The sequence below is a fragment of the Ahaetulla prasina genome, chromosome 2, assembly GCF_028640845.1.
Source record: "Ahaetulla prasina isolate Xishuangbanna chromosome 2, ASM2864084v1, whole genome shotgun sequence".
Classification (NCBI taxonomy): domain Eukaryota; kingdom Metazoa; phylum Chordata; class Lepidosauria; order Squamata; family Colubridae; genus Ahaetulla; species Ahaetulla prasina.
In genome coordinates this window covers 161,280,728-161,306,689 of record NC_080540.1, presented here as the reverse complement: position 1 = coordinate 161,306,689, position 25,962 = coordinate 161,280,728, and the positions used below count along the sequence as shown (strand labels likewise).

The 25,962-nt window shown below is 42.9% G+C and overlaps 1 protein-coding gene across 1 annotated transcript in view; it reads right to left on the bottom strand.

The window, feature by feature from the left end:
* Positions 1-25,962, bottom strand: part of AMHR2 (anti-Mullerian hormone receptor type 2) — a 58,545-nt gene that overhangs the window by 18,947 nt on the left and 13,636 nt on the right. The window contains exons 3-9 of the mRNA XM_058165771.1: positions 24,554-24,694; positions 20,066-20,149; positions 15,955-16,094; positions 13,932-14,159; positions 7,643-7,757; positions 1,678-1,838; positions 921-1,068 (exon numbers count right to left, since the gene is read on the bottom strand). Of these exons, the coding sequence (XP_058021754.1) occupies positions 921-1,068; positions 1,678-1,838; positions 7,643-7,757; positions 13,932-14,159; positions 15,955-16,094; positions 20,066-20,149; positions 24,554-24,694 (1,017 nt within the window). The remainder of the gene's footprint in view (positions 1-920; positions 1,069-1,677; positions 1,839-7,642; positions 7,758-13,931; positions 14,160-15,954; positions 16,095-20,065; positions 20,150-24,553; positions 24,695-25,962) is intronic.

Sequence of the window (25,962 nt, the reverse complement as noted above, 5' to 3'; positions counted from 1 at the left end):
AATAAGGAAGAAAGGTGTTCATCCTTTCTATTCTTCAAAGGACACTCCTGCATTCATCCATGGACTTTCTAATTTAAGAATCTATTTTAAAGAGAATACAGAGAAAATCTCAAATTGGATTTAATTCCTGTTTTCTACATAGATATATCTGTTCTTTTTACTGATTGTGCCAGTGGTGGGTTTCAAATTTTTTTTTTACTACTGGTTCTGTGGGCATGGCTTGGTGGGTATGGCTTGGTGGGCGTAGCAGGGGAAGGATACTGTAAAGTCTCCATTCCCTCCCGACTCCAGGGGAAGGATACTGCAAAATCCCCATTTCTTCACGATCAGCTGGGACTCAGGGGGCAGAAAATAGATGGGGGCGGGGCCAGTCAGAGATGGTATTTACCGGTTCTCCGAACTACTCAAAATTTCCGCTACCGGTTCTCCAGAACTGGTCAGAACCTGCTGAAACCCACCTCTGGATTGTGCCATATAGATAAATTTTCTCCATGTGTTTTTACTATAATAGAATATTTATACACACGCACACCCCACTTTTCTATCCAAGATAGCCAACAATAGGAATAAAGTGATATAAACAATGATAGTTTACACTCTTTCTTCCAGCTTCCACTGAAACTGTCATTATGCAGCACACAGTTACCTTTCTCTAAAATGCTAGACATGATTTCTCTTCTACGTAAACCACAACTGCTTTTGGCATAAAGAGCAGGTTCCAGGTTATTTTTTTCCCTTACAGCCAGCCCATTGCGGGAGCTGAGAATTCTCATCAAACTACAGCTCCCAACCTTTTTTGGAAGGGACCTTGGCCATTAAATGATTGCAAAGGCAAACCTACTGGACATCATCTCCTGTAATTCTCAGCCAAGGTCTTTGGCCATGCAGGCTGAGAATTGTGGAATTCCATAATGGTTTACCTGGGAAAAGTGAAGAGCATCTCATCAGGATCTCCCACAGTACCAGTGCCAGGGAATAGACATCCGCTTGCCTCAGTGCAGAGCCCACATCCTGCAGATTCAGGTTCTCATCCAAAATTTCGGGAGCTACATAGCGTTGAGCTCCTGCCTAGAGAAAATACCAATGAAAGAGGCAGGCAGTTTATGTATAATGCCTACTTGGAGCAAGAACTGGTTATGCCCAAATTTTATATACGTTAGGTAGTCCACCTCAAAACAGTATAATATGAGAAAGAGCCATGGCTAGAATGCAGTATTGCAAGCTAATTCTGCCAACTGCCAGGAGTTCGATCCTGACCGGCTCAAGGTTGACTCAGCCTTCCGTCCTTCGGTAAAATGAAGACCCAGATTATTGGGGGCAATATGCTGACTCTGTAAACTGTTTAGAGAGGGCTGTAAAGCACCATGGAGTGGTATGTAAGTCTAAAGTGTTATTACTAAGTGCTCTATGGAACTGCCAGGTTGCTGTCAGATCTCAAACACAATGCTGGAATCGGACATACTGATTCTGCATCTCTACTGGAATAAATACTATAGGGTAATCTCTTGTTGTTACTATTGTCTGAACTGTGTCATGATGACTGTTGTCATTTTATAAGTTTTCATATTAGATGTCTGGGGCTTGAAGTTCAATGTAAGTAAATGAATTTTAAAAGAACTATCGATCGCATTTCAACAGTATGCATTTCTTTGGAACTTTCTATGTCATCTATGGTACCTTGTGCACGATGGCTTCTGCAGGATCTTTTCTTGACCGCTCGTGTCGCAGAGGGAGGGTCATAGCAAAGCCAAAATCAGTTATGACGCAAGTCGTGTCTTCCCGCACCAGCACATTCTGGCTACTGAGGTCACGATGGGCCACCCCAGGTTTATGCAGGCCTGACATCATGGGAAAAAACCGACAAGTTTCAACGAAGTTGTCACCTGAACCACGTCTGACCTTATTAAACCATGAACGTGAAGGTAGAGTGGACAAAGGAAGACTGGATTCACACATCACACCATTGTCTGTTTAAACATGGCTTGTTGAATCATGAGAAAAAACTGCATAGTAAGGAAAGTTTGGTTAAAATCCATAATGCCTAGTATCACTTAGTAATAACTCATAAACCAGATTATGGCATAGTGCAGCGATGGCGAACCTTTGACGTCACCATGTGCTGGCCTGCGTTCCTGAAGTGGCATGCAAAACCATCCCGCGAGGTATGCGCGGCTCCGCGGGCCTTCGCGCACGTGGGAGCGCTGATACCTGGAAGAGCATGTGCGAGCTGACACCCGAACACCCGGATACCAGCATGGACGCGCGCCCGACGAACAGCTGGCCTCATGCATGCACACGATGTCAACCCGGAAGTTCGGATGCCAGCCTGCGCATTCATGATGGAATGCTGCTCTTCTGGGTTCCACCACTCCCCCGCGCATGAAGGCCAGTTGACTGGCACACGTGTGATCACAGGAATGTGGAATAGGAGCCAGTGAGGCCATGCATTCTTCATGGGATGGTTTTGTGTGCCGCTTCCGGCACACGTGCCATAGCTTTGCCAACATTGACATAGTGTAATATGTTAGGTGAACCAAGCTAAAAGGAGCCTAGATAGGTTAACTGAAGAATATATATTTTCCATTCCTAAGATTCAAGCCCAGATATTTCCTGTTAAAAGACATCAGGCAGAATATTCTCTTTCTGCTTCGAACCCTAGAGAGCTGCTGGCAGTCAGATAACAGCCAGCGTGGCAGCTCTCTGGCACTATAAATATCACTGAATCACAGTTCCCATTAACTCTGATTGTTTGCTCTGGTACTGATAGAACATCTGCATGACACCAAAGTAGTAAATTTTGACTAGGCTCAATAAAAAGTACAAAAGAGATATTTTGCTGTCTGATCATGGTACCACATCTCAGTCACCGAAACTGATGTGGCAGGCAAGTTCACAGCTGACATTAACATTAGCTCTGGCGTAATTTTATTTTAAAAATAAAAACTGGCCACTTCAAAATACATGATGGTCACTAAAGAAAGTCAGGAAGGATCTCTGGATGAAATGCCAAAATGGGAGTCACTCATGTCTGGCTGTAGAGCAGCTCAATTAAAAAAAAACAAAAACCCAAGAACCCTGACTTCTGAATCAAATCTCTTGGATAACTGTTAGATTCCTCCCCTTATCCAAGAAGAAAATACATTTTCCCATTTAAACTTTTCCCAGGTTAATTTAAAAGTAGAGGAGGCTCTATGTAGAATACTGTATAGCTTGGTTAAAATGCATGGTTAAAATTCAGAGAAACATCTATGACAAAGCCTCTCCCTCTCTTACAGTTCAGGTAGTCCTCAAATTTCAATAGTTCCTTTAGTGACCGTTCGAAGATACAACGGCACTGAAAAAAGTGACTCATGACTATTTTCACACTTATTGCAGCATCCTCATGGTCACAGGATTTACATTTAGATGCTTGACAACTGACTTGCATTTACGACGATCGCAGTGTCCCAGGGTCATGTGATCCCCTTTTGCAACCTTCTGACCAGCAAAGTCAATGGGGAAGCCAGATTCACTTAATAACTGTGTTCCTAATTTAACAACTGTCGTGATTCACTAAACAACTGCGGCAAGAAAAGTCGTAAAATGCAACAACATTCACTTAACAACTGTCTCACTTAGCAATATAAATTTTGGGCTCAGTTGTGATCATAAATCGAGGACTAACTGTACTTAACAAATGCTGAAGTTTCAAAAGAGATTGTTTTTTTTTAAAATTGTGAATAAAGGGGTACTGGAATATTCTTCCTTTGAATTCATATATCTACCTATACTTCTATGTAAAGAAATGTAAACACACTTAGGAAGTGTGATCAGGGCGAAGAAATTAAATTGGTAGTCTTTTTAAGATTAAAGCCAAATGTTCAATTAATGTTCTACTTTTTGAGATTCAGAATTAAAAGAACAAAACGATCAAATGAAGGCAGCATCGGATTATCCTGAGTGCAAAAATTTGCATGGAGAAAACGAATACATCAGAGAGATTACCATCCTCCTTCCCTGTGGTTTAACTAAGGCAGGAACATTTTAACATGCATTCTCCCAAAGTGATCCTAAAAAGGATTTACTATCTCCATTTTTTTTCCTGATTCTAGTTAACTTCAAGGTGTTGGTTACCAACTTTAAAGCGCTTCATGGCATAGGACCAGGATATCTTCGGGACCGCCTTCTGTTACCACATGCCTCCCACCGGCCGGTACGCTCCCATAGAGAGGGTCTTCTCAGGGTGCCGTCAGCCAAACAGTGTAGGCTGGCGACCCCCAGGGGGAGAGCCTTCTCTGTGGGCGCACCTACCCTCTGGAACGAGCTTCCTCCAGGACTTCGTCAACTTCCTGACCTCCGGACCTTTCGCCGCGAGCTGAAGACATATCTATTCTTTCGAGCAGGACTGGCTTAAATAGGGTTTTTTAATATGGATTTTATTGGGGTTTATTTTTTATATTTTGTATGGTATTTTAAATTTAGGCTATTTTGAATAAGTTTTTTAAAATGTGTTTTATTATAATATATTGTATTATTTTATTTGCCTGTTCACCGCCCTGAGTCCTTCGGGAGAAGGGCGGTATAAAAATTAAATTATTATTATTATTAATCTCCCACTCCTCACAGGAGAAGTAACAATACGTTTAGCCTTAGAAGCAGATATATTTTACCCACATTCTCAGCATAGAGTCTGCAGAGATACGAGAACTGTAGCATGTACTGAATATTGCTATACATACAGCACTCTGATTTTTAAAAAAATAATTGAAACTGTATATACATGTTTTTCGTAAATACAATAAATGCAAACTTTTTTTTTTTTTTAGTAGAATATGAAGCCAGGTGCTGAATAATGTTTCGGGAGTGATAGTGGGGGAACACAGTTCTTAGAATTAAGGAATAAAAATGTCTCAGCATATGCACCAGAGATGGTATTCAGCAGGTTCTGACCAGTTCTGGAGAACTGGTAGCGGAAATTTTGAGTAGTTCGGAGAAACGGCTCAATGACTCAGCCTTCCACCCTCTTAAAATGAGGACCCAGATTGTTGGGGGCAATAAGTTGACTTTGTAAAAAATATACAAATAGAATGACCACCACTGATACGCTCATTCTGGTGCTGCTTTCCTATCTACTCTTCCTCTTGTGTCTCACCAGCCAAATTTTAAAAGGAGGAGGTTTTCTAGGTATTACTCTCTGAGTAATGTTATCTAGCAATTTAGCCTGTGAGAATTGGATACTCTGTGATCAAGACAGATCCCCTGGATGTCAATGTTGAATTCCAATTTATTCTGGTAAAAAGCAAAAATTCTGATAATTGCTGTTTTCTTCTTTGATCCTCCTCCCATGACACTGCCCTCCCCGAGTGGTAGAGATAACACAATATAAAAAAGAGCTCATCCCTGCCGCTGCTATTCCCACTTTCATTATAAAATCCTCAATCCAATATAACATTTACATAATGGATTGAGGGTTTCATAAATACAGATACCGGTAGTGCTCGACTTACGACTGTAACTGAGCCCAAAATTTACATTGCTAAGCGAGGTAGTTGTTAAGTGAGTTTTGCCCTGTTTTACTACCTTTCTTGCCACGGTTGTTAAATGAATTACTGCAGTTGTTAAGTTAGTAACATGGTTGTTAAATGAATCTGGTTTCCCTATTGGCTTTGCTTGTCAGAAGGTCGTAAAATTTGATCACATAACCCTGGGACACTGCAGCCGTCATAAATATGAGTCAGTTGCCAAGCATCTGAATTTTGATCACGTGACCAAGGGGACCCTGCAACAGTCATAAGTGTGAAAAACAGCCATAAGTTACTTTTTTCAATACCTTTGTAACTTCAGACAGTCACTAAATGAATTGTAAGTCGACGACTACCTGTGGATGATACCCAGCTGGCTCCATCCCTTGATGGTGCCTCAGGAGTCACAAGTGGTCCATCAGGAAGTCTCCAGGACAAAAATCATCCTGTGGCTTCCTGCTGAATATTCTGGCTGCTTACCTTCCTTCCGTTTCTCCTCATGTAAGAAAGCAAGGCCACTGGCAAGGGATGATCCGAGCTGGATGCTGGTATCCCAGGAACAAATGTGATGGCTGAGGAAGTTCCGTAGGGATCCCTTTGAAGAAAATGCAACTGATTCAGTTTAGGTGCAAATCAGAGGTGGTATTGAGCAGGTTCTAACCAGTTCTGGAGAACCAGTAATGGAAATTTTGAGTAGTTCGTAGAACCGGTAAATACCACCCCTGACTGGCACCGCCTGCATCTATTCTCTGCCTCCCAAGTCCCAGCTGATTGGGAGGAAATAGGGATTCTGCCGTATCCTTCCCCTGGAGTGGTGTGGGAATGGAGATTTTACAGTATCCTTCCCCTGCCACGTCCACCAAGCCACACCAGTGGTGGGATTCAAATTTGGTTCTCTGGGCGTGGCTTGGTGGGAGTGGCATGTCTTGGTGGGTGTGGCAGGGGAAGGATACTGTAAAATCTCCATTCCCTCCGCACTCCAGGGGAAGGTTACTGCAAAATCCCCATTTCTTTTCTGGGACTCAGGAGGCAGAGAATAGATGAGGGCGGCGCCAGTCAGAGGTGGTATTTACCGGTTCTCTTAAGTACTCAAAATTTCCGCTACCGGTTCTTCAGAACTGGTCAGAACCTGCTGAATAGTACCTCTGAGCCACACCCACCAAGCCATGCCACACCCACCGAGCCATGCCATGCTCACCAAGAACTTATTGTAAAAAATTTTGAATCCCACCACTGATACGCTCATTCTGGTGCTGCTTTCCTATCTACTCTTCCTCTTGTGTCTCACCAGCCAAATTTTAAAAGGAGGAGGTTTTCTAGGTATTACTCTCTGAGTAATGTTATCTAGCAATTTAGCCTGTGAGAATTGGATACTCTGTGATCAAGACAGATCCCCTGGATGTCAATGTTGAATTCCAATTTATTCTGGTAAAAAGCAAAAATTCTGATAATTGCTGTTTTCTTCTTTGATCCTCCTCCCATGACACTGCCCTCCCCGAGTGGTAGAGATAACACAATATAAAAAAGAGCTCATCCCTGCCGTTGCTATTCCCACTTTCATTATAAAATCCTCAATCCAATATAACATTTACATAATGGATTGAGAGTTTCATAAATACAGATACCGGTAGTGCTCGACTTACGACTGTAATTGAGCCCAAAATTTACATTACTAAGCGAGGTAGTTGTTAAGTGAGTTTTGCCCTGTTTTACTGCCTTTCTTGCCACGGTTGTTAAATGAATTACTGCAGTTGTTAAGTTAGTAACATGGTTTTTAAATGAATCTGGTTTCCCTATTGGCTTTGCTTGTCAGAAGGTCGTAAAATTTGATCACATAACCCTGGGACACTGCAGCCGTCATAAATATGAGTCAGTTGCCAAGCATCTGAATTTTGATCACGTGACCAAGGGGACCCTGCAACAGTCATAAGAGTGAAAAACAGCCATAAGTTACTTTTTTCAATACCTTTGTAACTTCAGACAGTCACTAAATGAATTGTTGTAAGTCGACGATTACCTGTGGACGATACCCAGCCGGCTCCATCCCCTGATGGTGCCTCAGGAGTCACAAGTGGTCCATCAGGAAGTCTCCAGGACAAAAATCATCCTGTGGCTTCCTGCTGAATATTCTGGCTGCTTACCTTCCTTCCGTTTCTCCTCATGTAAGAAAGCAAGGCCACTGGCAAGGGATGATCCGAGCTGGATGCTGGTATCCCAGGAACAAATGTGATGGCTGAGGAAGTTCCGTAGGGATCCCTTTGAAGAAAATGCAACTGATTCAGTTTAGGTGCAAATCAGAGGTGGTATTGAGCAGGTTCTAACCAGTTCTGGAGAACCAGTAATGGAAATTTTGAGTAGTTCGTAGAACCGGTAAATACCACCCTTGACTGGCACCACCCGCATCTATTCTCTGCCTCCCAAATCCCAGCTGATTGGGAGGAAATAGGGATTTTGCAGTATCCTCCCCCTGGAGTGGGGTGGGAATGGAGATTTTACAGTATCCTTCCCCTGCCACGTCCACCAAGCCACACCAGTGGTGGGATTCAAATTTGGTTCTCTGGGCGTGGCTTGGTGGGAGTGGCATGTCTTGGTGGGTGTGGCAGGGGAAGGATACTGTAAAATCTCCATTCCCTCCGCACTCCAGGGGAAGGTTACTGCAAAATCCCCATTTCTTCCCTGGGACTCGGGAGGCAGAGAATAGATGGGGGCGGTGCCAGTCAGAGGTGGTATTTACCGGTTCTCTTAGGTACTCAAAATTTCCACTACAGGTTCTTCAGAACTGGTCAGAACCTGCTGAATAGTACCTCTGAGCCACACCCACCAAGCCATGCCACGCCCACTTAAACCACGCCCACAGAACCGGTAGTAAAAAAATTTGAATCCCATCACTGGCCCAAACACAAGACGGTTGACAGCATTCAACTTCTCACGATTATGGGGAAGGATGTGTCTGGATTAAGCAAACTGACAGAATAATTTTGGATAATAGGCTCCTCCGATGCTCAGCTATAGCTTTTTTCCTTCCTTTTTTAAATGTAGTGTTATAAATCTTGATAGCGTGTATTATTTCACGGCAGACTTCAGTGCTGCAATATTTATGTACTATGATTAAAATGTATCAATCTGCAGGTAGACCTTGACTTACGACAGCATTTCGTGACTATTCAAAATCACAATAGCACTGAAAAAAGTGTGTCACGACTGTTTTTCACACTTACAACCATTGCAAATTCCTCATGGTCATGTGATCAAAATTTGGCTGCTTGGCAACTGGCTCATGTTTATGACGGTTGCAGTGTGCTAGGATCATGTGATCACCTTTTGTGACCTTCTGACAAGCAAAGACCTCACCCATTCCTAAGAGGACCATAAGGAGCGTGCATAAGCGCACAAACTTGCCTACCGTTCCTGTCCTATTGTTTTTCTTTTCTTCTTCCTATATATATATATGCTTATACCTCCTTATATTTACTCATATATGTGTTTATATACTATATAATCTTTTTGTATGATACCTACATATATTGTTGTGACAAAATAAATAAATAAATAAATAAATAAAGTCAATAGAGGAGCCAGATTAACTTAACAACCGTGTACTATTATCTAGAAAGCTTAAAAGTATTGAGGATAAAAAGAGAAAAATAAAAATTCTATCAGTATTAATTGCAGTTGAGAATATCGATATTATAGGCATGGGTTTATGTGGCTCTTCATCCAAAGTTAAGTATTGGTTTTTAAATAGGATTATTTATTTATATTCAAATTAAGGTTTTGAAGAAGGAATGGGAATGGAAGAAAAATTCCTCGATTGCAGAGAGAGGAACTGCAAACCATGACCATCTGTTTCTGATTGGGCGATGAAAGGATGGCTCAAATTCTCATATCTTATTTGCTTATTAAATGTGTTATTGTAACACAAGTAGTCCTCGACTTACAACAGTTCATTTAGTGACCAAAGTTACAACGGCAGTGAAAAAAGTGATTTCCGACCATTTTTCACACTTATGACTGTGGCATCATCCCCATGGTCACGTGATTTACATTTGGATGCTTGACAGCTAGTTCATAGTTATGGCGGTTGCAGTGTTCCAGGGTCATGTGGTCGTTTTTTGCGACCTTCTGACGAGCAAAGTTAATAGGGAAGCCAGATTCACTTTAAAAACCAGGTTATTAATTTAACAACTGCAATGATTCACTTAACAAATGTGGCAAGAAAAGTCGTACAATGGGGCAGAAGAACTCACCAAATTTATCACTTGGCAGCATAAATTCTGGAGTCAATTTTGGTCGTAAGTCGAGGACTACCTGTATTATACTGCTGCTTACTGAAGTTAGTTTAGCAATTAACAATTTCTTTTCATTCTCATCACCCCACTCTACTATATGACATTTTAATTTAGAAATAGAGCTGAAAATATATCCTATTTCCTAATACTTCAATAAAACCTTAAGATGTACTCCAGTGGTGGGTTTCAAATTTTTTTACTACCGGTTCTGTGGGTGTGGCTTGGTGGGCATGGCTGGGGAAGGATACTGTAAAATCTCCATTCCCTCCCGATCAGCTGGGACTCGGGAGGCAGAGAATAGACGGGGGCGGGGCCAGTCAGAATTTTTACTACCGGTTCTCCGAACTACTCAAAATTTCCGCTATCGGTTCTCCAGAACTGGTCAGAACCTGCTGAAACCCACCTCTGATGTACTCTTTATCAAAACAAACAAACAAGCCAACCTGCAATCTGAGAATCTAGAAAAGTTGAATTTACTCCTAGAAATTCCACATCTATAACACCTATGGCAAAAAAAATAAATTAAGCAACTATTCCTCATGGCGATGTGATTATAATGACATTAATACCTATGTACTTTGGTATACACTGGGGAAAGTTGTTGTGTATAATTTTTATTTATTTACCGTATATCCCGCCTTATTATTTTTACAAATTATTCAAGGCAGCAAACATATCCAACATACCAATGGTGAAATCCAAATTTTTTTACTACCTGTTCTGTGGGCATGGCTTGGTGGGCATGGCAGGAGAAGGATACTATAAAATCTCCATTCCCTCCCGATCAGCTGGGACTCGGGAGGCAGAGAATAGAAGGGGGCGGGGCCAGTCAGAATTTTTACTACCGGTTCTCCGAACTACTCAAAATTTCCGCTATCGGTTCTCCAGAACTGGTCAGAACCTGCTGAAACCCACCTCTGATGTACTCTTTATCAAAACAAACAAACAAGCCAACCTGCAATCTGAGAATCTAGAAAAGTTGAATTTACTCCTAGAAATTCCACATCTATAACACCTATGGCAAAAAAAATAAATTAAGCAACTATTCCTCATGGCGATGTGATTATAATGACATTAATACCTATGTACTTTGGTATACACTGGGGAAAGTTGTTGTGTATAATTTTTATTTATTTACCGTATATCCCGCCTTATTATTTTTACAAATTATTCAAGGCAGCAAACATATCCAACATACCAATGGTGAAATCCAAATTTTTTTACTACCGGTTCTGTGGGCATGGCTTGGTGGGCATGGCAGAGGAAGGATACTGCAAAATCTTTATTCCAACCCCACTCCAGGGGAAGGATATTGCAAAATCTCCATTCCCACCCCACTCTGGGGCCAGCCAGAGGTGATATTTGATTCTCCGAACGGCTCAACATTTCCATTCTCCAGAACCTGTGAGACCCTACTGGATTTCACCCCTGCAACACACCCTCCTAAAAAGGGCATGGCCAGCATTGCTGCGGGACGGAGATTCTCGGGGCTCCTCGAGGATCCTGAGGATTGCCGATATTCCTGCCGTTTTGGGGATCCCTTTTTGGGATCATAGCTGTCCTGTAGAGACAATGAAGAAAGGAGGCACAGATCGGTTCGAACAGGGAAGTGGCAAATTCCCTGGAGCGCCGACATCAGCCTCCGACCCGGTGGGTTGGAAAGGCAGCCATTGGGCTGTCACTAGCAGGGGCAACCACGCTAAAAAATTGGAGCAGGAGAGGTGACCAAACGGAGGATTCTTACCGGAAAAGTGATTTGCCATCATATAGGTAAGAAGAAAAATATCTAAGACTTGAAAGAAGTTTTTATTTTGAATCAGCAGCTAAATTGGCATGCGGAAGTACAAATAGAAGGGGGAAAAAATGGAACTTGGAAATTAAAGCCCCAGAAAAACTTTTCATCTGAATTTTAATTTGACTGTGGAAGAGACTAAATATTAAAAGGAATTCAAAACTGAAAGAAAACATCATTTACTAACAAAAACTTAAGTCAGGAAAAGATAAATTTGGTGGATTAATAATAGATACTTTGAAGCTGAAATATTTGTGAACCGGAAAGAACTATCTACTGGAGGAAAGAAAGTATCAGAGCATCTAGACCAGCGTGGGAAAAAAGCATTGTTTGGACATCTGCTGTGAACTTGCAAGGAGGGGGAGCAGAACAGATAAATACATATTGGAATATTTTAAAGACATACTGGGTGGACTCTTCCAGAAATAAAGAAGAAAAGAAGAAGAAAAAATATATGGACTTAAATTTTGGTTATAAATTGATTTAAAAAGCCTTTCTCCTTGTATTGGAAATATGGAAAATTGGGAAATATGGAAAATTGGGAGGAATTGTGGGAAATGCTTTTGATGATCCAAGAGTCTGTGAGACATGTGGCTGGAAAAGAAAAGTGAGGAGAATACAGATGATAATACTGGGATTGATAGTGGAAAAGTAAAAATGAAGAGAAGGAAAGAAATTTTAAAAAAGAGAGGGGGGAAAAGGAAAAAGAAAAGATTGAGAAGGACAATTTAAAAAATGAAAAAGATAAATAGATGATTACACTGGGTTTAGCAGTGAAAGACGAAAGAGAAGATGAAGAAATAGAGAAAAATTGACGGGGAACATCAAAAGAGTGACAACTAGAGAAAAGTGGGAAAGAAGGAAAAAGAAGGGGAGAAAGAAGAAAGTGAAAGAAGGGAAGAAAGGAAGGAAAATACTAAGAGAAGGGTCTGGGAGAGACTGAAGGAAAATGGTTAGAGGCAGGAGAAAAATGGACAAAAGAAAAGAAATTAAAGTAGTGATAGATTTGCTTCCTTATCTTTCTTTCTTTCTTTTTTTTTGGTATGTGTGTGGGTTAATGCATGAAAAGAGGGATGATCAAAAATCCAGCAGAGGAAATTTGGAATGGTATGATTTATTAATGAAGATAATTGAATTTTAAGATGCAAAATGGGATAAAATTGAAATGTTAGTAAATGATATATATTGTTGGAAGAAAATAATAAGTATTGAATTTTGAATAGAAATGTTAAGATAATAAGAGATGGAAAGTTATATTAACTGATTATATGATATAAATGGAATAAGATGAAGATAATGTTAAGGTTTAAAATATAGGAGAGGAGGTTGGAAAAATATGTGTAATAATTAAGAGAATTGGGGATGTCTGGATATTAGAGAAATTGAAAATAGATACAGCAAGAGATAGAGATAAGGAGAGAGATGGAAGGGAGAAAGAGGGAGAGAGAAAGAAGAAAGAGAAGAGGAGGGGAGGTAAGGTGAGGGAGATAAGTGTAAAAAAGGTTAGAGGGTGGAAGTAGGGTGGAGGAGGAGAGGGAAAGGGAAGTAGGGAAGGAATAGGAGAGGAGGGGAGAAGAAAGTAGGAATGAAGAAAGGAGGGAAGAAAAGGCATATAAGAAAAGGTTGCTGTGAAAGAAATGGAGAAATGACAACCCCGAAAATATTCAAAGAATAAAAATTGAAATAGTAAAAAAAAAGAAAAGGAATGAAAGGGAATGAATATGAATAAAAATGGAGAAATTAGAAAACGAAAGGCGAAAAAAGATGTAATTTGATAAAATAAGCAAAGAAATATTAGGAAAGGAATAAAAAGTTAGGGGGGGAAATATATTTTGGCAAAAAATTAAGAAAAATATATTTGAATAATTTGAACAGTATAAGATAAGGTCACTACATTGTTTATGAGTTGTGTTTGTGTGGAGTGGGGGAAACAAAAAATCAATAAAAATTTGTACAAAAAAAACCCCACACACCCTCCTATTTTCCCCACAACAACAATCCTGTGAAGTAAGTTGAATTGAGAAAGAGTGACTGGTCCAATATCACCTAGCTCAGGGGTCTCCAACCCTGACAACTTTAAGCCTGGCGGACTTCAATTCCCAGAATTCCCCAGCCAGGAAAGCTGGCTGGGGAATTCTGGGAGTTGAAGTCTGCCAGGCTTAAAGTTGCCAGGGTTGGAGACCCCTGACCTAGCTGGCTTTCAGGGCTAAGGCGGGACTAGAACTCCCAGTCTCCCTAACCTGGTGACTTATCCAAACTAGCTCCCTGCATTATAGATACGTACAAGATCACTTATTTTTTTACACCTAATTCCAATCACTTACACCCATTCTTGCCCATGGCTCTTACCAGTGGGTACAGTGGCAGTACCAGGAGACCACACGGTTCTTCACTCGGCCCCCCATATCCAGCAGTCACAAGTCGTGCCACGTTTTCGTGATTCATCAACGGGAGGCTGTACACGGCCCACTCGGATGCAAATTGTTGGTGGCACAAAGGAGGAAAGGCCTTGATGGCCACAGGTTGCTGGCCAAAGGTTCCTTGCCACAGTTTAGAAAGCTGCCCTTCGTGGAGAAGCTGTTCCAAAAAGGATTTGGGGAAAAGGATTGGTTAAATTCCTATCAATGCTTTAGGTAGGAGATTGTTGTTTTTCAACTGTACCAAGAAATTACAAACTCTTTCCACTGATCTTATTTTCTGCCCCTTATGACAGGGGTCTCCAACCTTGGCAACTTTAGGCCTGGAGGACTTCAACTCCCAGCTTTGCTGGCTGGGGAATTCTGGGAGTTGAAGTCCGCCAGGTTTAAAGTTGCCAAGGTTGGAGACCCCTGCCTTATGTTGTTCCCTCTGCTGGTTGGGGAATTCTGGGAGTTGAAGTTCACAGCTTTTAAAGTTACCAAGCTTGGACATACCTGTTATAGATAAATAGCAATAGCACTTAGACTTATATACTGCTTCACAGTGCTTTTACAGTCCTCTCTAAGCGGTTTACAGTGTCAGCATAATGCCCCCCAACTATCTGGGTCCTCATTTTACCCACCTCGGAAGGATGGAAGGCTGAGTCAACCTTGAGCCAGTGAGATTCGATCTGCTGAACTGCAGCTAGCAGTCAGCTGAAGTAGCCTGCAGTACTGCACTCTAACCACTGTGCCACCTCAGCTCTGAAAAAAGCTAGCTTCCAGCTGATACAGGTAGTCCTTGACTTACAACAGTTCATTTATTGACTGCTCGAAGTCACAACAGCTCTGAAAATAGTGACTTATGTCCATTTTTCACATTTACAACCATTACAGCATCAATGCAGTGACGGGATCAAAAATCAGATACTTGGCAACTGACTCATATTATTGATGGTTGCAGTGTTCCGGTGCAACCATGTGTTATAATCCCCTTTTGCAATCTTATGACAAGCAAAGTCCATGAGGAAGCCGGAGTCATTTAACAACCGTGTTACTAATTTAACAACTGCAGTGATTCACTTAATGTTGTGACCTAGGCCAGCAGCTCTGCAGGCTGCTGACGGTTATAAAATAGAGCAAAGCTCTCACTTAGCAACATAAATGTTGGGCTTAATTGTGGTCATAAATCAAGGACTATCTGTACTGGCAAGGACCTCACTCTAGTCCAAGGGTCAGCAACCCATGTGGCTCTTTCATCCCTCTGTTGCGGCTCTCTGTTGCTGGTCGGCGCCACAATTTTGAGAGGACCTTCCGGTTTGATGAGGGGGGAAGCATTGCGCACCAGGAGGAGACTCTGTGGCAAGGGGCAGGTTTTCCAGTCGGCTCCACAATTGATAGGGCTTTCAGTTAGGACAGGTAGAGGAAAAAGGACACCGCGCTATGGGGAGACGCTATAGTAGGGAAACCAGACTTCCGGTCAGCTCCAGAATTGAACGGTTGGCTTCCAGTTAGGATCTTTGTGGCTCCTGGTGTTTTCTTTTCTGTGGAAAATGGGTCCAAATGGCTCTTTGAGTGTTTAAACTTGCCGGCCCTGCTCTGGTCAGTAGCCCATGTTTTTAGAGCTTTATATTTCGGTCCCTGATTACTTCTTTAGGATCATCAGGTTACCAAACTGAAGAACCTCCTTATTTGGAATTGCAGGCATGAGAAGGAAACCTCTGGCCACCCCAACAACTGCTATCTTGGCATTGCCATTAAGATTGAGGCCGGGGGGGGGGGGGAGAAAATTTTGGTAGGACTACCACATCTGGCCTGCAGAGTTCCAGGTGACCTCTAGAGGACAGCAGAGAGATACAGAAATTCCAGTGTTTGCCATATAGGGGTCACCTGTTGTGGGTTTTTTTGCAATGGATTTGGTAGACCTAGTGGTGGTGACTCCTAGTGGCTCGGCTCGTCCCCAGATTGAATCATACCCGAATGAATTGGAGCTCTGGAACCTCTAGCCTGGGCAGTTTTTTCTCATCCTTTAGTTCTGAGCCTGTCGTTACTTTGTTGAGTTCTCCAGTTTCCTTTGGTCTTAGGAGCTCTGCATGAACTTTCCGATGCCTTAGAACTAAAAAGTCACATAAAAGATATTTCCTCATCAATGACATAGTCTATATTCCCCCCCCCAATGTTATATCCTCCCTAAATTAGGCAAATAGTAATCTATTTGAGAAAAAAAAAATTGCTATTCAAGGTGTAGGAAGTTAGTACCCACCTCTCTCCTAGAAGAATGAAATATTTTAGGAAATATTAAAAAGGCAGAATATATTTACCTGGATGAGAAATGGAGAAACATGTTTTAAAGACAAAGCAGCTCCCACCTTCCTACCTCCCCCCCACCTTTGTCAATGGGCCAGAAGCAGAAACCCAATCCCACCCCCCATTAGTCAATGGACCATCATCTGCAACACAATAGGACCCATCTAGCAACAGAAACTTACCACTTGGCACCTGGGACGATTACATCAGCCAGCAAGGCTAGCTAAGACCCCCACCCCCTGGGAGTCTGACAACCAATCAGGGTACGCTTCCTGTGCCCCAGGAAGTTCAAAGCTCTGAGAGGGCATAAAACCAAGGCGTGCTCAGCATCTTGGCTCTTTTCTGTTCAGGAACTCAAACCATGTGATCCTGTCTACCATTAAACCATCTTTCCAAGCAGTCTCCATGTTTCCAGTGTCTTTTTCCCCACTTGGAACTGAACCCAGATGGACATTTCTTCCAACAAAGGGAAAAATAAAAGTACAGGGCAGAAAAGCTGTACCATCTGACCATGAGCAAATAAGAAGCTCCCTTATATTTCAGCTAGAAAAACCCATTGAAGAACTCAACATTTTGCTAGTCATTCAGATTTTTGCGGCCCAGTTTTTAGTACCCATCGGATTTTATACTGAATCGGATCACTGATCCATTTCGCTCAGTGGTGTCAGCACTGATTGGCAAAAGTTTTCCAACATTTTCATCAGGTTTTTTTTTCAACTCTACTTGAAAAACTTGGTGAAACTTGAATCAGGGACCTTCTGCGTGCCCAACAGCAGCTCCGCGACTAAATTCAATTTTACACTATACAGGTAGTCCTCCGCTTACAACATTTCATTTAGTGACTGCTCAACGTTACAATGTCGCTGAAAAAGTGACCTATGACCAGTTTTCACAGTTACGACCTTTGTAGCATCCCCATGGTCACCCGATCAAAATTCAGCTGCTTGGCAATGGGTTCATATTTATGATGGTGTTCAGTGTCCTGGGGTCATGTGATCAGCCTTTGCAACCTTCGGACAAGCAAAGTCAATGGGGAATCCAGATTCCTTTAACAATCATGTTAGTAACTTAACAAATGCACTGATTCACTTAACAACTGTGGCACGAAAAGTCGCAAAAAATAGGGCAAAACTCACTTAACAAAGGCTTCATTTAGCAACGTAAATTTTGGCCTCGATTGTGATTGTAACTCAGAGACTATCTGTATACACAAAGCTATGGCTCCCATGTGGTCCGGAGTTCTGCTTTAAAAAGTTCATTTTCTTGCAAACAATCATGGGTATATTCATGACATGGGTAGGTTATAATTATGAGGTCCTGGTATAGGACAGCCTGAAAACAAGATTGTTGTTACGTGGATGCATCTTGGATATCAGATTCTGATGGATCCTTGAGCAAGATTCCCTGTGTTGGCTACCTTCCTTATCACTGCCACCTTGCTCATCTGCCTGCTTCTTTCCTTTAGAGAAGGGGTGTCAAACGCAAGGCCCGCGGGCCAGGGGTGGGTTCTACTTACCTTTACTACCGGTTCACATCGTGCATGCCCAGGTCAGTGGTGGGTTTCAACATTTTTTACTACCGGTTCTGTGGGTGTGGCTTGGTAAGCGTGACATGGATTGGTGGGTGTGGCTTGGTGGGTGTGGCAGGGGAAGGTTACTGCAAAATCTCTGTTCTCTCCCCAATCCAGGGGAAGGTTACTGCAAAATCCCCATTTCCTCCCCATCAGCTGGGACTTGGGAGTTAGAGAATAGATGAGGACGGGGCCAGTCAGAATTTTTACTACCAGTTCTCTGAACTACTCAAAATTTCTGCTACTGGTTCTCCAGAACTGGTCAGAACCTGCTGAAGCCCACCTCTGGCGCAGATCGCTTTTGATGATGTTCGGGTCAGTGGGCGGAGCCTCCCGCCGATTTTACTACCGGTTCTATAGAACCGGTGTGAACCGGGGGCAACCCACCATTGCCGCGGGCTGCATCTGGCCCGCAGAGTGCTTAGATCTGGTCCATGGGGATGTTCTGGAAACAGTGAAGGACTAGCCCGCGGTGCCTCTGCCAGTGAAAACGGAGCCCAGGAGGGCCACTTGCGCCCTCCCGAGCTCTGTTTTCGCTGGCACAGGGTTGCAGGGGACCGCCACAGACAGAAACAGAGCTCGGGAGCCCGTTTTCAGTGATAGAGCTCTCGGGCCAGCACAGGTGCCCCTGACACAAATGATGTCGAGCTGGCCACGCCCACCCTGGCCCCCTGAAGTCAAACACACAACCCTGATGCGGCCCTCAATGGAATTGAGTTTGACACCCCTGCTTTACAGCCACCATACTTCATCATTACCAGAAAAACAAGGGCAAGGCCAGTGGAATTTCTTGTCTGAATCTTATACAGGTAATCCTCAGTTTACAAACAGTTCATTTATTGACCCTTTGAAGTTACAACCTTCAGTGAAAAAAAAAGTGACTTACAGTCATTTTAAAAAGTTTTTCACACTTACAACTGTTGTACCATCCCCATGGTCACATGATTTTATTTTTTTTTGCATTTATATCCCGCCCTTCTCCGAAGACTCAGGGCGGCTTACACTATGTTAGCAATAGTCTTCATTCTATTTGTATATTATATACAAAGTCAACTTATTGCCCCCAACAATCTGGGTCCTCATTTTACCTACCTTATAAAGGATGAAAGGCTGAGTCAACCTTGGGCCTGGTGGGACTTGAACCTGCAGTAATTGCAAGCAGCTGTCTTAATAACAGACTGTCTTAGCAGTCTGAGCCACCAGAGGCCCTTGATCAAAATTCAGATGCTTGGCAACTGAATCCTATTCATGAGGGTTGCCTCCTAGGGTGATTTGATCCCCTTTTGGGACCTTCTGACAAGCAAAGTCAATGGGGAAGCCAGATTCACTTCACAACCGGGTTACTAACTTAACAGCTGCAGTGATTCACTTAATAATGGTGACAGGAAATGTCGTAAAATGGGGCAAAATTCATTTAACAACTCTCTCACTTAGCAGCACAAATTTCAGGCTCAACTGTGGTCGTAAGACAAGGACTACCTGGAAAAGTGATAACCGGTGGCCAGGAGGAGAGGAGAGGAGAGTCAGTGGTGGGTTCTTTGGTTTTTCTACTGTGTGCTCCCAAATTTCAGTCTGTGAGTCTGCTCAGTATTTATATCTTTTCCATATAATCAGGGGTGGGCTGCTGGGGGTTTGCAGGGGTTCGGGAGAACCTCTAGCTAAGCTTCTGTGCAGTTTGGAGAACTCCCAAATCCCATTCCTGGCTGGCCCCACCCCTCCCTCCCCGCCCCTCCCAGGAGTCCCGGTGCAGCCTGTTTTGGATGTAGGTAAGTGCAAGGTGCATGCAGCAGCTCCGGGAGGGTGAAAAATGGGCCTACCAGAAATTCTGGAAGGTTCGTTTCTGGCCTCCAGAGGGCCTCCCGAGTCTGGGGAGGCTGTTTTCGCCTGCTTGGAGGCTCAAGAAAAGCCTCTGGAGCCAGGGATGGGCAAAAACAGCCCCCACGCCGTGGTGCAGGAGACCAACTAGGCCACACCCACCATGGCCACGCCCACCCAGCAACTGGGCAGAGAACCCCTTGCTAAAATTTTTGAAGCCCACCCCTGGGTATAATGGAAACACATCATCTCAACATGCTGCTACCGTATTTTTCAGGGGTGTCTCGGACAGTAGGGGAGCTTTTTTTCCCACTTTCCCTATCTCAAATTCAGCCAGCTTTTGTGCAGCCAACTCTTTTTTTAAAAAAAAAATACTTTCCTTGAAATTGCTGTACCTGGAAATGCCGAGAAACATAGGAGGATCAGTAGGCAGGTTACTGTGATCCAGGCAATCTTGGCAGGACTAAGCAAGGATTCAGCTGCAGAGATAAAACAAGAGAGCACAGATGTCATGTAATCATGGGAGAAAAGGGAGCAGAGCACTTCAAGTTCCAGAGAAGGCAAAGCAATCTCTTTCAACCTATTTGCCCCTATGTAATAGCTGTATATATCGCTAAGCATCTTGGCTCAAAGTCTCGGGCCCTCCTCCACATCTCCAGGTGTCTATGGGCCTCTGCAGGTCCATCTCCAACCTCTCTGCCCATCCTCGGTATCGGCTTCTTGCCATCCTCTCCTACCCCTCTCCTCTGAAGTTTTAATTAAAATTGAAGCAGGGGAAAGGACATTTCCCTCCCTCTAATAAGCAGCCCCTGCCTTCTCATCTCTGCAGCCAACATTCCTATGTCCTCCCCATAGGTTTTGAAGGTTTGAAGGCATCGGAACACTACAGAAGGCTGCGTGTATGGGAGTGTGTGTTTGGGTGTAAGCACTGGAGAGATGGTAAAACAACAGCGTGGGGAGAATATTTTTGTAAAAGGGGAAATGGAAACTATAAGGACTTTTGATTACAGAATCTAGTTCTTTTTTTTTCTTGAAATGTGCTCAGCCACCAAGAAAGGTGGAATGTGAATTGACAGACAATGCTTAAGTTGCCCCATGCTGAAATGAGAGATTAATATTTCTTTTTCTTGTAGGATTTGATGTAAAGCCAGTGGTGGGATTCATCCAGTTCGCAGCACTTCGGGAGAACCGGTTGTTAACTTTCTGAGCAGTTTGGTGAACTGGTTATTGGAATAAATCATTAGGGCAGAGAACCGGTTGTTAAATTATTTGAATCCCACCACTGTGTAAAGCCCTAAAGAAGGCCGGAATAAGGAGAAAGTCCCAGGTGGGACTCCATTTTAATCGTTGTTCTGCTTAATAATTTTGGCTAATTTAAATATCAGGGTGGGCAGTGGTGGAATTCAGCCAGTTCGCACCACTTCGGGAGAACCGGTTGTTAACTTTGGTGAACTGGTTGTTGGAAGAAATCATGAGGGCAAAGAACCGGTTGTTAAACTACTCGAACCCCACCACTGAGGGTGGGGGAATGTCAAGGGTGGTTGGAGATTGGTATCAGCAGAAGATAAGCAGCTTCAAAAGCATGGGGGCTGATGGAGATTGGGGGTGGGGGGAGAGGGGATAAGAAGAAAAGAGTGAAAATGTTCCTCAAGAGGCGAGGAGGTCCCTTTCTTTCTTTCTTTGCTAGGCTCCCTCTATCTTTGGATCGGGTTCTGTGTCAAATTAAAAACAGCAAGAAATATTACCCCAAATAAAGGGAGGTTCTTTAATTCGCAAGACTTAAAGAAAGGAGGGAGACTTTCATTGAATCTCTGATAAGTTGGCTTTGAGAAGTTACAGAATAGAATTCTTAGGTTGCCAAGATCACGATAGTCATCTTTTTAATATACAGACTTCCCAATCTCTTCTATGAAATTTAACCCCTTCAATGTCATCCCAAATGAAAAGGCCTAATGTAATGTATTTTGAACTTTGAGAGGGAAATTTGGGTGGGAAATGTGCACGTTGCTGATTGGTTGAAGCCTCAACCAAAAGAGTATTTAAAGAGGGTTTTTTGCCGGTTGTCTTTTGCTGGGTCACAATAAACTAAAGAGCTGTTGCCACTCATTGGTCTCCTGCCTCTTCATTGCCCGAACTTAACACCTAAGAGTAGTGATATCCAATCTGCTGTCCTCTAAAAGTGTAGGAACTCCAACTTCCAGAATTCCCAGTCAGCCTAAGCCACAGAGAGCACCAAATTGGAGAAAGCTGCATTTGTATGTATGAATGAATTTACTTCCATTCATATTAATCCCTTGTCCTTCTTTCTTGCCTCAAAACGCCCTACCATCCTATAAATAAGATTATGTGGCCTATTCTTATTCCAGATATCTTTAGTTTTGCAAATGAACCGTTTTGTTGGTAGGTCTTCTCTACTTCAAAAGGGTCATCATTCTCTTGTGTATCCTTCGAAGAGGAAACAAATATTCAAACTTTCTAGCTTCACAATGGAAAAGTGACCATTTCTTTACATTGCTTCACTGAACGGATTACTTTTAGCAAAGTGATTGGATTATTAACTGGGCACTTTGGAAAATTGCAGTGGGGCAAAAGCTTCATCTGAAGAGCACTCTAAATTTGAATATTCCCAAGAGAATAATCTAGAGCAGGGGTCTCCAACCTTGGTCCGTTTAAGACTTGTGGACTTCAACTCCCAGAGTCCCTCAGCCAGCAAAGCTGGCTGAGGAACTCTGGGAGTTGAAGTCCACAAGTCTTAAAGGGACCAAGGTTGGAGACCCCTGCTCTAGAGAAGGAACAAAGCAAGCGTTAAATCCAAGGATCCCATTAGGAATCTGATATGAAGCAAAGAGAAGTGCCTGCCTTTATGATGACATTCAGGCATATAAAATTATATTTGTTGCCACAAGAGAGGAAGGTGATTTTTCTGCCTCAGCTGCTAAAATCATAGTTGGACTTTCCATTTTACAACAGTCCTCAATTTACAACAGTTCATTTGAGCCGCGGTGGTGCAGTGGTTAGAGTGCAGTACTGCAAGCTACTTCTGCTGATCACCGGCTTGTAGCAGGTTGGCAGATCGAATCTCACTAGGCTCAAGGTTGACTTAGTCTTCCATCCTTCTGAGGTGTGTAAAATGAGGACCCAGATTGTTGGGGGCAATATGCTGATTCTGTAAACTGCTTAGAGAGGGCTGTAAAGCAGGGGTCTCCAACCTTGGTCCCTTTAAGACTTGTGAACTTCAACTCCCAGAGTCCCTCAGCCAGCAAAGCTGAGGAAAAAACTGAGGAACTCTGGGAGTTGAAGTCCACAAGTCTTAAAGGGACCAAGGTTGGAGACCCCTACAGTAAAGCACTGTGAAACGGTATATAAGTCTAAGTGCTAGTGCTAGTGCTATTTAGTGTCCATTCAAAGTTACAACAGCATTGGAAAAAATGACTGTTTTTCATACTTAGCCATTGCAGTATCCCCATGGTCATGTGATCAAAACTCAGATGCTTGGCAACTGACTCATATTTACGACGGTTGCAGTGTTCCGGGATCACGTGATTTTGCAACCTTCTGACAAGCAAAAATCAGTGGGGAAGCGAGATTCATCTAACAGCCATGTTACTAACTTAACAACTGTAGCAATACACTTAACAACTGTGGCAAGAAAAGGTCATAAAATTCACTTAACAACTGTCTCACTTAGCAATAGACATTTTGGGCTCAATTGTGGTCATAAGGCGAGGACTACCTGTATATAGGAAAAATGAGAACATATACTGGTCAAGCATATCCACGTGCTTTTAAACTAATTTAGTTAACCTATTGGTATCCTTTTTAAACTTAAGACAGCATTAAAGCCGTCGGACTCTTGAAGTCAAAACTCACTGTTATTTTTCACCCTTTATATTTTTAGCTGCAAGTTAAGAAATTAGAAATAACCACCCTCTTATTATTGTATATGTAAAGTGGACTATGGAGATTTACGGCTGGAGAAACTGAAAACAACAACATTTGATCTTAACTTGCCTACCAGTAAAATACCACTGTACTTCCAGAACTGGAAAACCAAGGTAGTCAAACCAGTGGTGAAATCCAATTTTTTTTTACTACCGGTTCTGTGGGCGTGGCTTGGTGGGTGTGGTAGGGGAAGGATATTGCAAAATCTCCATTCCCACCCCACTCTGGGGCCAGTTCAGAGGTGGTATTTGCCAGTTCTCCGAAGTACTCAAAATTTCCGCTACCGGTTCTCCAGAACCTGTCAGAACCTCCTGGATTTCACTCCTGAGTCAAACCCATACCAACCCTTCCATGTCAGCCAAACTGGAAGACCCAAAGAAATGGCTTAGCATGTTTCTTTAAAGGGAAATTTTTTTTGTTTGGGAGCAACAATTCTCCTTCCCACCTGAAGCCTCTCCTTAGAGCAGCCAGGCAGCTCCCCCTCTTTTGGTATGCAGTTATCAGCCTGACTCAGAGATCTGGCTGGCGTGGGCTTTCTCTCGGCATCCTCAAGGTCTCTCCTGAGTTAAGTGCTCTTCTCAAACAAAGGCAGCCCCCCTCCCTCCCCTCCCACCACCTACCCAGCTCTGCATCTCTTGGTGAGCTTGCTTGGGAAGGAAAAAAAAAAATCAAAGACGCTCAAGATTTGCAGGGCAAGGAGAAGAATAGCTAAAAACACAAAGAAGAAGAACTGTGAAGACGTATCTGCATAATACTAGGGGTGGAGATGGGGTGGTTGGGTGGGACAGGAGGATTCTTCTATCCTGAATTTCCCTGCCACCTTAATTGTTCTGCTGTGACTTCCACTCTCGACCCATAAACTTTCCCCCATCCTTCCCTCCCATCCCCACCCTGTCCCTCTCAGCATTTCCTCCCTGACCTCTGACCTCCAGATTTCTTACCAGGTTGGTTTCCAGACTTGGCGTAGCTGATGTTAGCATTACACAGATCAGAGCGGCACCTACAGGACAAGGTGATGGCAGCTGAAGAGCGAAACTCACAAGCTGGGGAATCACAAGCTTCTTTTTCACTTATCCAGCAACCTGAATGGAGAATGGGAAGGTGGGGAGGAAAAGAAGTGAGGAGAGGAGGGAATTCAGGAGGACAAAGTTCATGAGAGCTTCTCTTGCGTTTTGGAAAGACCCAAAAGGGCTTTTTTTCCCAAGAGGCAACTGGACTTTCTTTGTTTTTCCTTGAAGACGTTTTGCTTCTCATCCAAGAAGCTTCTTCAGAACTTGGACGTCTTCAAGGAAAAATAAAGTCCAGTTAGTTGCCTTTTGGGGCTGGGTGGAAGCACCTTTGGGACAACCATGACCTGGATGATCGAGAATTTCCTGTAGACATTTAGAACAGAACAGAATAACAGAGCTGGAAGGGTGCCTTGGAGGTCTTCTAGTCCAACCCCCTGCTCAAGCAGGAAACCCTATACCATTTCAGACAAATGGTTGTCCAACCTCTTCTTAAAAACATACAGTGTTGGAGCACCCACTGGAGACAATAGAATAGAATAGAATTTTATTGGCCAAGTGTGATTGGACACACAAGGAATTTGTCTTGGTGCATATGCTCTCAGTGTACATAAAAGAAAAGATACGTTCATCAAGGTACAACATTTACAACACAATTGATGATCAATATATCAACATAAATCATAAGGATTGCCAGCAACAAGTTATAGTCATACAGTCATAAGTGAAAGAGATTGGTGATGGGAACTATGAGACGATTAATAGTAGTGCAGATTCAGTAAATAGTCTGACAGTGTTGAGGGAATTATTTGTTTAGCAGAGTGATGGCCTTCGGGAAAAAACTGTTCTTGTGTCTAGTTGTTCTGGTGTGCAGTGCTCTATAGCGTCGTTTTGAGGGTAGGAGTTGAAACAGTTTATGTCCAGGATGCGAGGGATCTGCAAATATTTTCACGGCTCTCTTCTTGATTCGTGCAGTATACAGGTCCTCAATGGAAGGCAAGTTGGTAGCAATTATTTTTTCTGCAGTTCTAATTATCCTCTGAAGTCTGTGTTTTTCTTGTTGGGTTGCAGAACCGAACCAGACAGTTATAGAGGTGCAAATGACAGACTCAATAATTCCTCTGTAGAACTGGATCAGCAGCTCCTTTCCATTCCAAAAAATGTGTGGCTTTTAGTTGAATCCTGATTTTTTTTATTTATTCAGCCTCCTTGTTGGAAGAAATATCCATCTGGGTTTAATTCCAAGTGGGGACAAAGACACTGGAAACATGGAGGCTGCTTGGAAAGATGGTTTAATGGTGGCCAGGATCACATGGCTTGAGATCCTGAACAGAAAAGGGCAG